Below are 12,398 nucleotides of genomic sequence, written 5' to 3'. Positions count from 1 at the left end.
TGTTGGTATGAGGGCTGATTGCTCTCTGGTTTTGATTTTGGCAGCCAATGTGGTTCTATCTTGTGACTAATTTTGTGTGATTAATGTGGTGTTGGCCCTATGTGTTGGTATGAGGGCTGATTGCCCTCTGATTGCACTTGTGTTGTGGCATGCATATTCAAAAACTTCCCTCTAAAATCACTTAAGCTTTACAAAATGGGGGTCATTTACAAAATGGGGGTCATTTACAAAATGGGAGTCATTTACAAAAAATATGCTCCACTTTCTACTGATTTTCACATGTTTCTATAGAAATCCCTAAACCTGCCCCTTCAACTATACCCATATGTGCTTTAAAAACTGATAAGAACAGTCAAACTAACCAATGCAGGCAGTCTCAATCAACATGAGTTGATTGAAGGCAGCCTCCATTGATCTAATACTACAAGTGTCTATTCCCAAAGCTTCTTTCAGTTGGGGAATACCTTCAACTACTCCTTTGTCAAGCAAGTACTGAATGCACTCTTCCACTAGCTGTTTTGGCACTTCCAAAGTCAATGGAAGTGCATCTTGTCTTGCAAGCACTCCTTTCTTCATATGTGGGAGCTTGTAACTGTTTTGCCCTCTCACTTTCATTATCTCAGTTAAGCAACCCTGTAAACTCAAGAAAACAGCATTCAATGTGTTAGGACTTAGCTCATTGAATGAAACCTGAACTGCTTTAACTAAATCTTCCACGTTTGAGCAAACTGATTGCACTTGCAAGCTTTGAATAGCCCTAAACCAACCCAAGTCATTGATGTTGGTGTCAGGGCTATTTGGAGGTTGATGGACAATCCTAATATCAAAGCCATCGGCTGTTGCAGCAGCCCTAAAATCTGGATCACTGTCTTTAATATGCGGCTTAGCATTATCTTGTTGAATGAAGATTGTTTTGCTTGCATTTGCAGGCCATTTTGCCTTTATTGCTGGAATAATCTGTTCAAGCATGCAATGAACAACTGAAATAAATACCCATTGATCTTAAATTAAGTTACATATGAAATGAACAACTGAAAACCTACTAAATTAGAATGGCATTGCATACATTTGTCATTTGACATCCATACCTTATTGATGATGCAGTCCTTGATCACTTCTTTAGTGATGGACTGAATTGTCTTCTCTTCTAATGTTCCAGCCTGCCTGTTCTTGCTTGATCTCTTGGCTGGCACCATCTCAGTGAAAGGAAAGATTCCTATTTTGCCATCAAACAACACACTCCCATCTGTGTCGAAAATTGGTCTACACACCGCACACATAAACATAACCTTAGTGATGAACTTCTTACTCTTACATGTGCGATGTGGTTCAGTTTCTTGTGGTGTTAAGTAAAATCTGTGGTTTGTCTTGGTGATATAGAACCACTTCTCATCAATATGCACTACATTGTGCATAGGCTTAAACTTTAGGGCCATGCATATTCTATCATACTCAATCTGTTCAAGAGAGAACTTAAGCCGTAATAGCTTGTTGGGGGCTGTCAAATCAGGTCGGATAGCACTTGAATGAGCTCTGATCAGCCTCTTGATATCCATCTACCCACTGTTGACTTCGAGCAGTTGATACCTGTTGCTAGCCTTCTAATTGTTCCTCTTTTGTGCAATTCCAAACTTGAAATTAAATCTAAATCGATATGAACTCTTTTCCTTCTAACCTTGTTGATTTTTTTACTTTGAACACATATTAATTGACCTTGTGCTTGTTCTTCCTTTGCAGCCTTCCATAGACGAGCGATCGAACTCCTACAGCAGCCCCACTTCAACATGGCAGCCTTTTGAGTGCCGTAGTTCAGCTTGCCGTCTGCACTGTTGCGAAGAAGGAAGAGTGCAACAGCTTGCCTTTCTTCACTTGTTAAATCTTTTCTTCTAGTCATCTTTTTCTTTTTCTTTTTGTGTGAATTTTGTGAGAAAGCTGGTGGGAAATGGCAGATTCTGAACTCCCTTTTATAAGCTGTAATGCTCGAATTTTTGGTGGGAAATTTAACCCCCAGATTGCTGTAATGCTCGAATTTTTGGTGGGAATTTTAACCCCCAGATTCTGAAATGAAATTGAATGAGCCGCCATTTTTTTCAATTAATGTCTCTTTTAATTTCAGTTTGTAAATTTTGAATGGAGTGCAGCCTGAATTTCAGTTTTTCATTCTTTAAGTGGAATAAAATGAATTTGAATTGATAACAGTGAATATAAAAAAAATCTGGATAAAAAATTAATTTAAATAAATTAATTAAATTTTCGAAATTTAATTATTTAAATATTTAAAATATAAAGTCAAAACTTAAAATGAAAGTCAACAAATTCACTAAACTTAAATTAAGCAAAACACTAATAATGTGGGCCACAATACTTTATCATCTAAACTACCACTCCTTAATCTCCGTGCCCAAATGAAGTGTGTCTTCATTATTGGGACGGAGGGAGTAAAACTCAATTTCAACAGAATATAAATATTAAAACTCTATTTAAATTAGAAAAATAAAAAATTAAGCTACAATAAGATAAGATAAATACGACCGAATATGCTTTTCCTAATATATATCTGTAAGCATAAATAGAAAAAAATATATTTTCATGTCGAGAGAGAATTGGTGTGATTGATACACAAACCCACTCTGCACTACATGTTCCTTGCCTTTTCTTCAAATCCCAGCAACAAAATCGACGCTTTTCTGCGCGTTTCCCACCCAAATTCCATTTCAATTTCTCAATCTTTAAGGATCAGAAACCCTAATCAATCAGGAAATGTCGGCCCCCTTTTGAATCTCCACAACATAGAATCCCTTATCTTCTCCAATTGGGTCTTTTTAATTGTGTGATTCATCGATTCCCTTTCCCTTTCCGGTTTCTAGGATTAGTGATATTAAGCTTAATTAGCGTTATCTAGCTTTAGGATTGTGGATTTCCACCGACAAATTTTCCTGTTGTCACCACCAATTTCCAGCAATTGAATCTCAAGTTTCGCAATTTAGCTTTTGGTTTCTGGAGCTGCGATTTTCGTGATTCAGCTGTTGTAGGGTGCGGAACAAGGTTGATTTGGGGAAATTTGTACAGAATTTAGTGGGCGAGAAAAGAAGCAAAATGGAGAAATACGAGCTCGTGAAGGATTTAGGGTCTGGAAATTTTGGTGTGGCGAGGCTTATGAGAAACAAGGAGACGAAAGAGCTCGTGGCGATGAAATACATTGAAAGAGGACATAAGGTTTTCATTATACATTTTGTTACACAGATCATTAGTACTTTCTGTTTATTGCCATTGGTTAAATTCGTTGTTTTTATTTGATTGGTGGCCTGATCTTAGACCGATCTTTGTTTTTTGAGCTTTTCCGGTGTTGCTCTGTATTTTGTATATTGATGATTGAATGCACAATAATTTTGTCAAGGAATGAAGCTCATCTCTGATTTTGGCTGTAGATTGATGAGAATGTGGCACGTGAGATTATAAATCATAGATCACTTCGGCACCCTAACATCATCAGATTTAAGGAGGTGAGGAAACAATTTTTTGTGGGGTTTCTGTTTCTCTGAGAATGATCTTTATCTAGCTCAATTTCAATTTTGTGTGCACAGGTGGTTTTGACTCCCACTCATCTAGCCATTGTCATGGAGTATGCTGCAGGTGGAGAGCTCTTTGAGAGAATCTGCAATGCTGGTCGGTTCAGCGAAGATGAGGTATTTTTAGCTTCAGTTTTCCGCGGCTTCTTTTGTTTATCTCTCTCTCACTTGGTCCTTTACTAAATGGGTTTTTGTTGCCTTGAGGAGATGAGGATTGGTTTCTACATCTTGGACATTGATCTTTAATTCTTGAATTTCAGGCCAGGTACTTCTTTCAGCAGCTCATTTCTGGAGTCAACTACTGTCATGCCATGGTAAGACGAGCATACAAGTTCTCTAATAGTTTTTTTTTAATTACAATATACAGCTGTTTAGGCATTTGGTAATTATGCTAAGGTAATTTACTCTTTGATTATAGCAAATCTGTCATCGGGATTTGAAGTTGGAGAACACCCTTCTTGATGGAAGCCCTGCGCCACGGCTAAAAATCTGTGATTTTGGTTATTCAAAGGTAAATGATAAACACTTGAGTTGAAGTTTAGGTTTGCTTTGTGTTGTAGATTTGTATGCCGGCAGGCTTTATATGAAGTGGCTGACTGTGTTCTTTTTTTGTGTTGATTAGTCATCTCTGCTTCATTCAAGGCCCAAATCAACTGTTGGAACTCCTGCTTACATAGCTCCAGAGGTTCTATCTAGAAGAGAATATGATGGGAAGGTTGGGCATCTTGTATTTATCTGTTTTATCCAGTTGGTGCAAGTTCTTGTAAGATGGTATCTTAGTCATTTATGTGAAAATAGGCCAACTAGCTGTGGTTTATGCCACCCTTCACCTTCTCCAGCCTTTGTGTACATACATCAAGAATACAAATTTGCTCTTAATTTGCATTTTTGGTTGACGCTGTTTGTTTCCATTGCAGTTGGCTGATGTGTGGTCGTGTGGTGTGACACTTTATGTTATGCTGGTTGGAGCATACCCATTTGAAGATCAAGAAGATCCAAAGAACTTCAGGAAAACCATTCAAGTACTTTCACTTTGGATGCTTTGTGGATTTTTTTTCTTATATTTCCCTGCAACTATATACATATTTTAGATTGTTCTAATGTATTAATAATACTCTTTGTCCAGAGGATAATGGCTGTTCAGTACAAGATCCCTGACTATGTCCATGTATCACAAGATTGTAGGCATCTTCTGTCTCGTATTTTTGTTGCCAACTCTTCTAGGGTAAGTGCTTTCATTTTAATAGGCAGCTTACTTGTAAATTTGTAATGTGTTTTTTGTGGCACCTAAACTATCTCTCACTTATTACCCCCACGATGTGATAGCTTAATATAGTTTCACATTGTAATTTGCTACTAAACGTTTTGCTTGCTATCGTTATGTTATTGTTAAATTATTTATCAATTCAACCCTGCTCAGCTATTGCCCTGGTGGTAAAGTTACAGTTGAACATCTATTACTTGATCTCTCTGATGAGACATAAGCACAATAGAAATACAGTTTGAATATTTTCCTATATTATGTTTGATCAGATGATCATTATATCTGGTGCAGAGAATTACAATCAAAGATATCAAGTCGCACCCATGGTTTCTGAAGAATCTACCCAGGGAATTAACAGATGCTGCACAAACTGTGTATTACCGCAAAGAGAACCCCACCTACTCTCTTCAGTCTGTGGAGGATATTATGAAGATTGTGGAAGAGGCTAAATCCCCTCCTCCTGCATCCCGTTCAATTGGAGGCTTTGGTTGGGGAGGGGGCGATGAGGATGAGGAAAAGGTGGAAGATTTGGACGAGGAAGTAGAAGAGGAGGACGAAGATGAATATGAGAAACAAGTAAAGGCTGCTCATGCAAGTGGAGAAGTGCGTATCACTTAGACAGCAGCAGTAAATTTAGTTGAGAAACCGGAATGCTTCTTTGGTGGTTGTAAAGCTGCCTTAGATGTTGGTACTCAATAAGTCTGTATATTTTTAGTATTTGTGCACTTTGGGAAGTTATGCATTTTATCATTACTGTGAGTATTGTAAATTGCATGGGAGGAGAGACGTCAGTGTGTTTGTCAGTTTACCGTGTGTTTGTTTGAGTCTGCACATTTTACCCAAACATTCTGCATTTTGGTTTGGCATTGTAATTTTGCAGCTATGTTATTGATGAGAACTTCTGTATTTTCTTGTGTTCTTATTTTTGTTTACTTTGGCAATTTTGAGATGATCAATGTAGCATGTCCGAAAATACATACATCAAATATAGATACACTATTTCTTCAATATGGAGTATTATATATTGAAAATACACCAAATACAGTACTTGTTATTCATTCATGATCATCCCAACATACTATACACCAAATATATACATTTTAGTCCATAATTTTTTCAACAAATAGCACTAACCCACCCCACCCCCACCCCAACCTAGGCCTAGAGGCATTCTTGAGCTGTACAAATCAACTAAACCATCAAGAGATACAATACTAATATACACACCACACAAGAGACAACCCTCAGCGGGTTCACTCCTGTGTCAAATTTGCATACCAAGGGCCATGAACAATAACAGACACCTTAGCTGCCACCACTAGCACCGACGCAGCTTGCATGATGTCGTCGACGAGCAAGGATGCCCCCACTTTCTGCAGTGCCATTTCTGCTAATTCTGCTCCTGGTTTCCCAGTTCCGCCAAGAACGACTCCTCTTGCGGCTAAATATACCGCTCGAGAAACTTTGGTGAAGATGGCATCACCCTCTTGCAGGCTCTTGCTCAACATCCTAGCCATTATCTGCTTCATGTCAGCTGATCTGGTATCTTCCTCCACAGCAGAGCCGAGTATCTCGACTATCTCTTGGATACCAGCGTCTGCGACAGTGTCAAGACATTCAGAGAGGCGTTTAAAACAGCCGGAAAGTAAGGTATCCATGTGTGTCTGGCTGCTGACTATTTGCTGAGTCAATAGAGTCTGCCGCAGGACTAGAAGACTGCAAAAATACAGGAGATGGACGGTGTAAATAAATAAGGAGGCAGTGTATTTAAAATGGGTCAAATACAGGACTCGGCAAAACCTACCTCGTGGCCATGACGATGATTTTTTGAACTTGGGACTGTACGCTTCTCAGTCTGGAGAAGTTAAGGAACATAGTTTCTGGTAGCTCAACTTCGGTCAAACCAGTAATCCTGCTTACCAACTTCAGCAAGCCTAGCCTCACCGTCAAATCAATCTCCTCCCCTTTGCATTCTAAATTGGGATCGATGGTCTCTGAAGCAGAAACAACATATGTCAAAATGTGGAACTACTCTAGGAGAAATTGACAAATCATATGTTCCATTGTTAATACAAACCGATAAAACTGGTAGTGCTTGAGATCGAAGATTTATCTGTCTGATTTCCTCCTACTTTGATTAAAGCACTTCCTCCGGTTCGAAGAGTGATCGACGGAAGATAACTTGGCGAAACCTCATGTCTCCTCAACTCCGAGACCAGACTCTTGTGCTCCTCCCACTCCTCGTCTTTGCCTTCCCTTGTAGATGAAAGCCATCTCACAGTCAAGGGCAAAACAGTCCGGGCATTGGAAGGATGACCATAACGATTGGTGAAAGCTCTTCCAATATAATACAAAGCTTCAGGTCCCTTCAAGACTGGCTCCAACAATCTGATGCGTGCTTTGCTGATTTCTTGCTTGAGATCCTGCGGCAGAGTCGTACTATTTTATTATCTCATCATAAAAGCATAGCAACACAAGAAATCCCCATATTGTTACCCCCCCAACACCCCCGACCCAAACAAAAGGCTAACTCTAGCATAATTAAGACCTTTATCTGTTCCAGGGCAAATTGCAAGCCCTTAATTAAGGCCATGATATGTGAGTTCTCTGAGCTCTTTCCAGCCCAGAATGTCTCTGCCAGATCTTTCATAAAGTTCTGGTGTTTTTTATTCAGTTCATCTTCATAAGCTGGAGCTGATAGCTTTCGCAGGGTGATCAGGGCATAGTCCAGGATCTTTCCAAAATAACTGATGTCTAATTTTCCTGAACTCAGCACCTGAAAATTAAATAACCAAAATACAGTCAGTTTCTTTTTTCTTTTAAATGCATGAAAATCGACATGGAAAACGCTATGAGGAGAAAAACAAACTTCCATATCGTCAATTGAGTACTTGCCTGAGTAAGAATTTGCAGGTCAATAACCTCAATAATTTCTTGTCTCCAGGTATGAGGGGCCATTGCACAAATCTCGTCCCTCACCTCTCCCATCAATTCCACTACACGGCTATAGTTAGGTTCTTCCTGTCTTACAGATTCAATGATGCCATCCCAAAAGGCCTTCTCCATCGTCTCTTTTATATTTGCCTGATCATTAGGAGATATTCAGAAATAGGTCAGCAAATTGTGTAACTAGTACCAAGTAAGTTTCACATAAGAAAAGTAACAAACCATGATTTGATCTCCGCCAGCATCACTGAAGCTATCAGTTAAAGCAAGATGCGCCCCATGAACATATTCATTCACAATCCTCGCATTCTCCATGTCTAAGCTCCCTCTAGAAGTCGGCAAGGTTCTATGCGTTAACAAAGAGGAACCGACCTCCATCGCATCGACTTCATCCTTGAACAAAGATCGCACCACAGAACTTTCCTTATGAGGGGCCACAGTCAAGTTACTAGCTTCATCTGAGCTGTCAAGAGAAGAGGAGGAAGCCGGACTTGGGGATAACATAAGTGGAGTCGGTGGAGTAATTGAGCTCTGGTTCTCCCTTGCTTCAAAAAATTTGGTCCGCTTATCAGAAATGGCAGTTTCCATGCGCTCGATACCAGCATCTCCACTCAGGTGTTGCACTTTCTCTCTCAAAAGCATCTGATCTACGGCTACCTGCGTGGTGCAATATAATGTCAATGGAAATTCTCCATCCAACTAAAAGCAAAAAGTGAATGTAAACAAAATAGAAAAGTTCTTAAAATAAGTTTGTCGTATTTAACATCCACTCATAGCTACGGGAGAACACAGCTAACAGCTTTTCAAATCATTAAAATAGGTGAGAACCACGAACAGTACCTGTTTTTGAATAGCTCTCATGTCATGTGAGAGAGGAGCACTACCCCCATCAGGGGTCATCTTGCAAGTCTGAATCATAGAAAGCTCAAGACGACAAGCAGCCCTCACCAAATCCTCCTCTAGAGACCTAGCATCCTTGGCCTTCCATACCACAAAACTATTCAGAAAGGAGCACCACGCAGAATCAAAGGATGCAAGCTGCAATCTGAAAGTCCTGCGAGACAATGTTGCACGGTTAGATTCCTTATCAGGAATCTGCATTGGCCCATTTAGCAGTATCTTCATCAGCAAGTCAAACTCCTCCGCAAATTTCTTAGCAGAATTGACCAAAGCTGTTTCCCGCTCTCCCCGGCCACTAATGACAGCGTCTGGATGCCCTAGTATCATGTAGGCACACAGAACAACTCTTACTTGGTATCTTGACAAGTGAGGAGTACTTTTGGCAGTCTCTTTTTGCATTCTGCTCGAGACAGCTTTTCTGGATCCTAGTTTCTTTTTTGGGGAAGCAACCCGCTTGAGCAGGTGATCAATGTCATCGAAACCAGATAGGTTAGCAGAGGATTGGGATAATCTATGGCGAATCTCAAGACGATCTAGCAAAGCTTTAGCTGTATGAAGAGTATCAGGTGACTGAATAAGAAGCGCAAACTGCTCAAATGGCATAGACTTCACTGATCTCTCATTAATATCCAAGTCACTATAAGCTTTTGAAAGATATGCAGTCGTCTTTCTCACCTTTTTGAAATTCCTCCAGAACCTGCCACAGGGCAATATCAAATAAATTGATTGGGATCTAAAGAATATTACAGAGAAACTTAGAGCTTCTCTAAAATTCAAAGCACTAGTAAGACTAGCCAAAGAGGAAATCTGTCGAAAGAAACCAGGAAACAGTTGAATTAAGTTCATATGAAAATAAAACAATATGAGTACCTAGGTAATTTTTTGGCAAGGATGTCAGCCTGCTCATGAATGGTTTCCCAACTACAGAGAACAGCATTATATTGTCTTCCTCTCTGCTTTAAATACTCTGCTCTCAATCTCCTTGCCTATTCAAAGGACAGTCTCGAATGTCTTGATAAAGAAGGTCGAGGATAGATACTACATTAAATAACAAGTATAGCATAATATTAGTAGTACCTTTTGCAATCTGTCTTCCAGTTTACTCTTCAGTTCACTTCTCTCGATCTCTCGCTGCTGAGAAACAGAGCTAGCCACCGTTTGCACCTTTAAGCCTCTAGCATGAGCTCGCCTCTTCTCTGCTTCTAGTAAACTCAGTCGCTTTTTCTCAGCCTCTGCACGCTTTTGGCACATTGCAGCACAAACTCGTTCTTTGTACTTGCTCTCCCGAGATATTCGCCTCATTAGAGACTGAGATGTCCTCTCCCTAAGAGTGGCCCTCCTTTGCCTATTAGCCCGAAGGATATGCAGTCTATTGGCCTCTGCTTGTTGAACACGCATTTCAACCTTGGAACCCAACTCAGCTCGTTCCTTCTTGAAGCGCATTTCCACCTGACTTTTAGCAGCTTGCCGCAGTTCATCAAGTTTTGCAAGGCGCATCTGAGCATTTGCAAGGATGCTCAATCTATGAATGCAAAGTACAACAATCAATATGTAGACATTGAATCTAAGAGGCTCAGCAATAACACAAGAAAGGCAGGACATAATTGGCTGTGCAATTACAATCAAGACAACAAAAGATTACCTTTTCTCTTCAGCAGCTAGGAGCTTAGCCTCTAGGCGCTGCCCAAGATCATCTTCAGTAGATGAAGACCGTGAAGGGCTTCGGACCTTTGGCCTAGCTTTACTTGCTAAATTCTCATAGAACTTCTGCAGATCAATAGATATATAAGCATGATGAGGCTATATATTAAAGAAGAACCAGTAACAATAATGCCACAATGAAAATCCAAAGCATGACGAGTAGATAACACTGTGCGAGTCAAGGTCACCCAACAACATACAAACATAAAGAGAGGCAAATAACATATTATAGCATGTTACAATATAAAGTGAGAAAAATCCCCAACACCTACGGGTACTTTTTTCTTTCTCCCAGCACTGGGGTAGAAGCACGCCTAGCCAAATCAAAAGATCCCAAAGGTTATGTGTACGTGTACTTTTTCTTCTTTACTTTTTTCCTTTAAATTTTTCTGATTGGTAGGTGGCATGTTGTTTCATATATTTTTGAAATTTTGAAAACGGAAAGGGGGGGATGAAGAGCTGAATTTTAACGTACTCGTCACCCAACTTTTACCTAACACGATGAAAATAACCAAACCTTCACTGGGAAGGATAAAGAATAGTTAGTTTCAACAGAACAACATAAAAGGAAAAGTCCCCAAACTGAGTATATGAAGGCAGCGAAATAATCCTTAAAATAAAAGATGCGCGTTAAAAATAAATTATTTCCCATCCGATGCTTTCCATAATTATCATAACTAAAGCAGTTGCGTAATTTTATAATAAACAGTACATATTTACGAAAAGAAATGGTATATTCTTGATCAAAATCAAGAAAAAAAAAATAACATAACATAACAACAACAAAAGACCTGTCGCCGAAGATCAGCTTCGCGAAGTTTGGCCTGAATTTCCTCAACGGTAGAAGGCGGCGGTGTTTTCGGCTCCGACAGACGCCTACGGAGCCAGGTCGGAATAGTCGGCGGCGAGCACGACAAAACCCCGTCGCTCGCCGGAAACTCCAGAGCGATTCCGGCCACCGGCCTCCCCCTCTCCGGCGACTCCATCACTCGACGATCAAAATAAAGAATTTAGTAAACCCCCAAAAGAAAAGCTATAAACCACAGTAATTCACAAAACAAAAACCACTGACAGTCCGAATCCCCAGCCGAAACCGATGACACGACAATTCACCAATACTAGACAACCTAAATTCAAAGAATCGCGCGTGAGGCGTGAGTGTGTATTGATGAGAGACAGAGAGAGAGAGAGAGAGGGAGAGATAACGACGATTGAGAAATGAGAAATTGAGATGAACGGAATGAAAATTCGCTTATGTAGGGTGGAGTTTTTATTGCTTTGCCTTTCCGCTTTTGTATTGAAATCGTGAATCAGAAAAGAGGGCCGCATTTTGGAAAGAAGCGTGTTAGGCTGATACAAGAAACGCGTGTAGTATGAAGGCTAACTCTCTCGCTCTTTCGATGGATGTTTGACACGTCATCATCGCAACGGCGAACTGCTATTTTAAACCTTTTTTTTTTGTGTTTGAGCAAATGCTGTCTTAATTGTTTGGAATTTAATTAAAGTGGCACGTTTTTGTTTTTGACTTTTTTCAGGCCTATGGGTGTGGTATTACCAATTTACCCATACATTTTTCGATCATATTATTTATTTTGTAAAATTCATATAACCATTATTATAGTGGGATCCACATTTAATTACTAATCTATTCTATTAAGTCGCGAAAATGTTTGTGGCTTCCTAAAACAAATGTTGGTCGTTTGATAAGAACCATATATAAATTCAAATTAGATTTTCATTGAAAAATAATCAAAGAAACATTATTTGATTTAGTAAGTCTATAATTCTAATATTATTTCTTTTGTTACATAAAAAAATTCCGAAAACCAATTCGCCTTGTAAAGTGCATTGGAAATAATAAAATTGAAATTTGAAATATAACCAAAAATCCCCTAAATGTTGGAATAAGTTTTTGCCTTTGGCGGATGGATCTTGTATATTTCTATGTTTTCTATGGGGGAATATTTTTTATAATTGATTTGACTCGGTTTAATTCATGTTTGAAGAAAATGATATCA

At 39.4% G+C, this 12,398-nt stretch overlaps 3 protein-coding genes across 3 annotated transcripts; 1 reads left to right on the top strand and 2 right to left on the bottom strand.

Moving 5' to 3' along the window:
- Window positions 1-357: 357 nt before the first annotated feature.
- Window positions 358-1,556, bottom strand: LOC131006021 (uncharacterized). Its single transcript, XM_057933178.1, has 2 exons — window positions 1,089-1,556; window positions 358-957 (listed from the first exon to the last, which is right to left on the bottom strand). The coding sequence occupies exons 1-2, from the start codon at window positions 1,554-1,556 to the stop codon at window positions 358-360; spliced, it is 1,068 nt and encodes a 355-aa protein (XP_057789161.1).
- Window positions 1,557-2,496: 940 nt separating this feature from the next.
- Window positions 2,497-5,748, top strand: LOC131019212 (serine/threonine-protein kinase SRK2A). The gene is made up of 9 exons (XM_057947874.1): window positions 2,497-3,216; window positions 3,429-3,503; window positions 3,585-3,686; window positions 3,830-3,883; window positions 3,988-4,080; window positions 4,192-4,284; window positions 4,487-4,591; window positions 4,696-4,794; window positions 5,125-5,748. The coding sequence occupies exons 1-9, from the start codon at window positions 3,097-3,099 to the stop codon at window positions 5,449-5,451; spliced, it is 1,068 nt and encodes a 355-aa protein (XP_057803857.1). The 5' UTR covers window positions 2,497-3,096; the 3' UTR covers window positions 5,452-5,748.
- A 116-nt stretch (window positions 5,749-5,864) lies between these two features.
- LOC131018982 (uncharacterized) lies at window positions 5,865-11,719 on the bottom strand. Its single transcript, XM_057947668.1, has 11 exons — window positions 11,172-11,719; window positions 10,322-10,446; window positions 9,757-10,201; window positions 9,550-9,665; window positions 8,620-9,376; window positions 8,002-8,436; window positions 7,729-7,917; window positions 7,382-7,609; window positions 6,911-7,256; window positions 6,638-6,827; window positions 5,865-6,549 (listed from the first exon to the last, which is right to left on the bottom strand). Exons 1-11 carry the CDS (start codon window positions 11,364-11,366, stop codon window positions 6,087-6,089), a joined length of 3,489 nt encoding a protein of 1,162 aa, XP_057803651.1. The 5' UTR covers window positions 11,367-11,719; the 3' UTR covers window positions 5,865-6,086.
- Between the last annotated feature and the right edge of the window lie 679 nt (window positions 11,720-12,398).

This window comes from Salvia miltiorrhiza, chromosome 1 (assembly GCF_028751815.1).
Source record: "Salvia miltiorrhiza cultivar Shanhuang (shh) chromosome 1, IMPLAD_Smil_shh, whole genome shotgun sequence".
In the NCBI taxonomy this organism is placed as follows: Eukaryota; Viridiplantae; Streptophyta; class Magnoliopsida; order Lamiales; family Lamiaceae; genus Salvia; species Salvia miltiorrhiza.
The sequence above is the reverse complement of the archived record's forward strand: the minus strand, read 5'-3'. Positions and strand labels throughout refer to the sequence as shown.

Coding starts and splice junctions, on each gene's coding strand:
- LOC131006021 (XM_057933178.1), bottom strand. CDS start 1,556: ATGGATATCAAGAGGCTGATCAGAGCTCATTCAAGTGCTATCCGACCT. Junction 958..1,088: donor AGGACTGCATCATCAATAAG/GTATGGATGTCA, acceptor ATGCTTGAACAG/ATTATTCCAGCAATAAAGGC.
- LOC131019212 (XM_057947874.1), top strand. CDS start 3,097: ATGGAGAAATACGAGCTCGTGAAGGATTTAGGGTCTGGAAATTTTGGT. Junction 3,217..3,428: donor ACATTGAAAGAGGACATAAG/GTTTTCATTATA, acceptor TTTTGGCTGTAG/ATTGATGAGAATGTGGCACG. Junction 3,884..3,987: donor TCAACTACTGTCATGCCATG/GTAAGACGAGCA, acceptor CTTTGATTATAG/CAAATCTGTCATCGGGATTT.
- LOC131018982 (XM_057947668.1), bottom strand. CDS start 11,366: ATGGAGTCGCCGGAGAGGGGGAGGCCGGTGGCCGGAATCGCTCTGGAG. Junction 10,202..10,321: donor CTAGCTGCTGAAGAGAAAAG/GTAATCTTTTGT, acceptor TTGCATTCATAG/ATTGAGCATCCTTGCAAATG. Junction 6,828..6,910: donor AAGCACTACCAGTTTTATCG/GTTTGTATTAAC, acceptor TTTCTGCTTCAG/AGACCATCGATCCCAATTTA.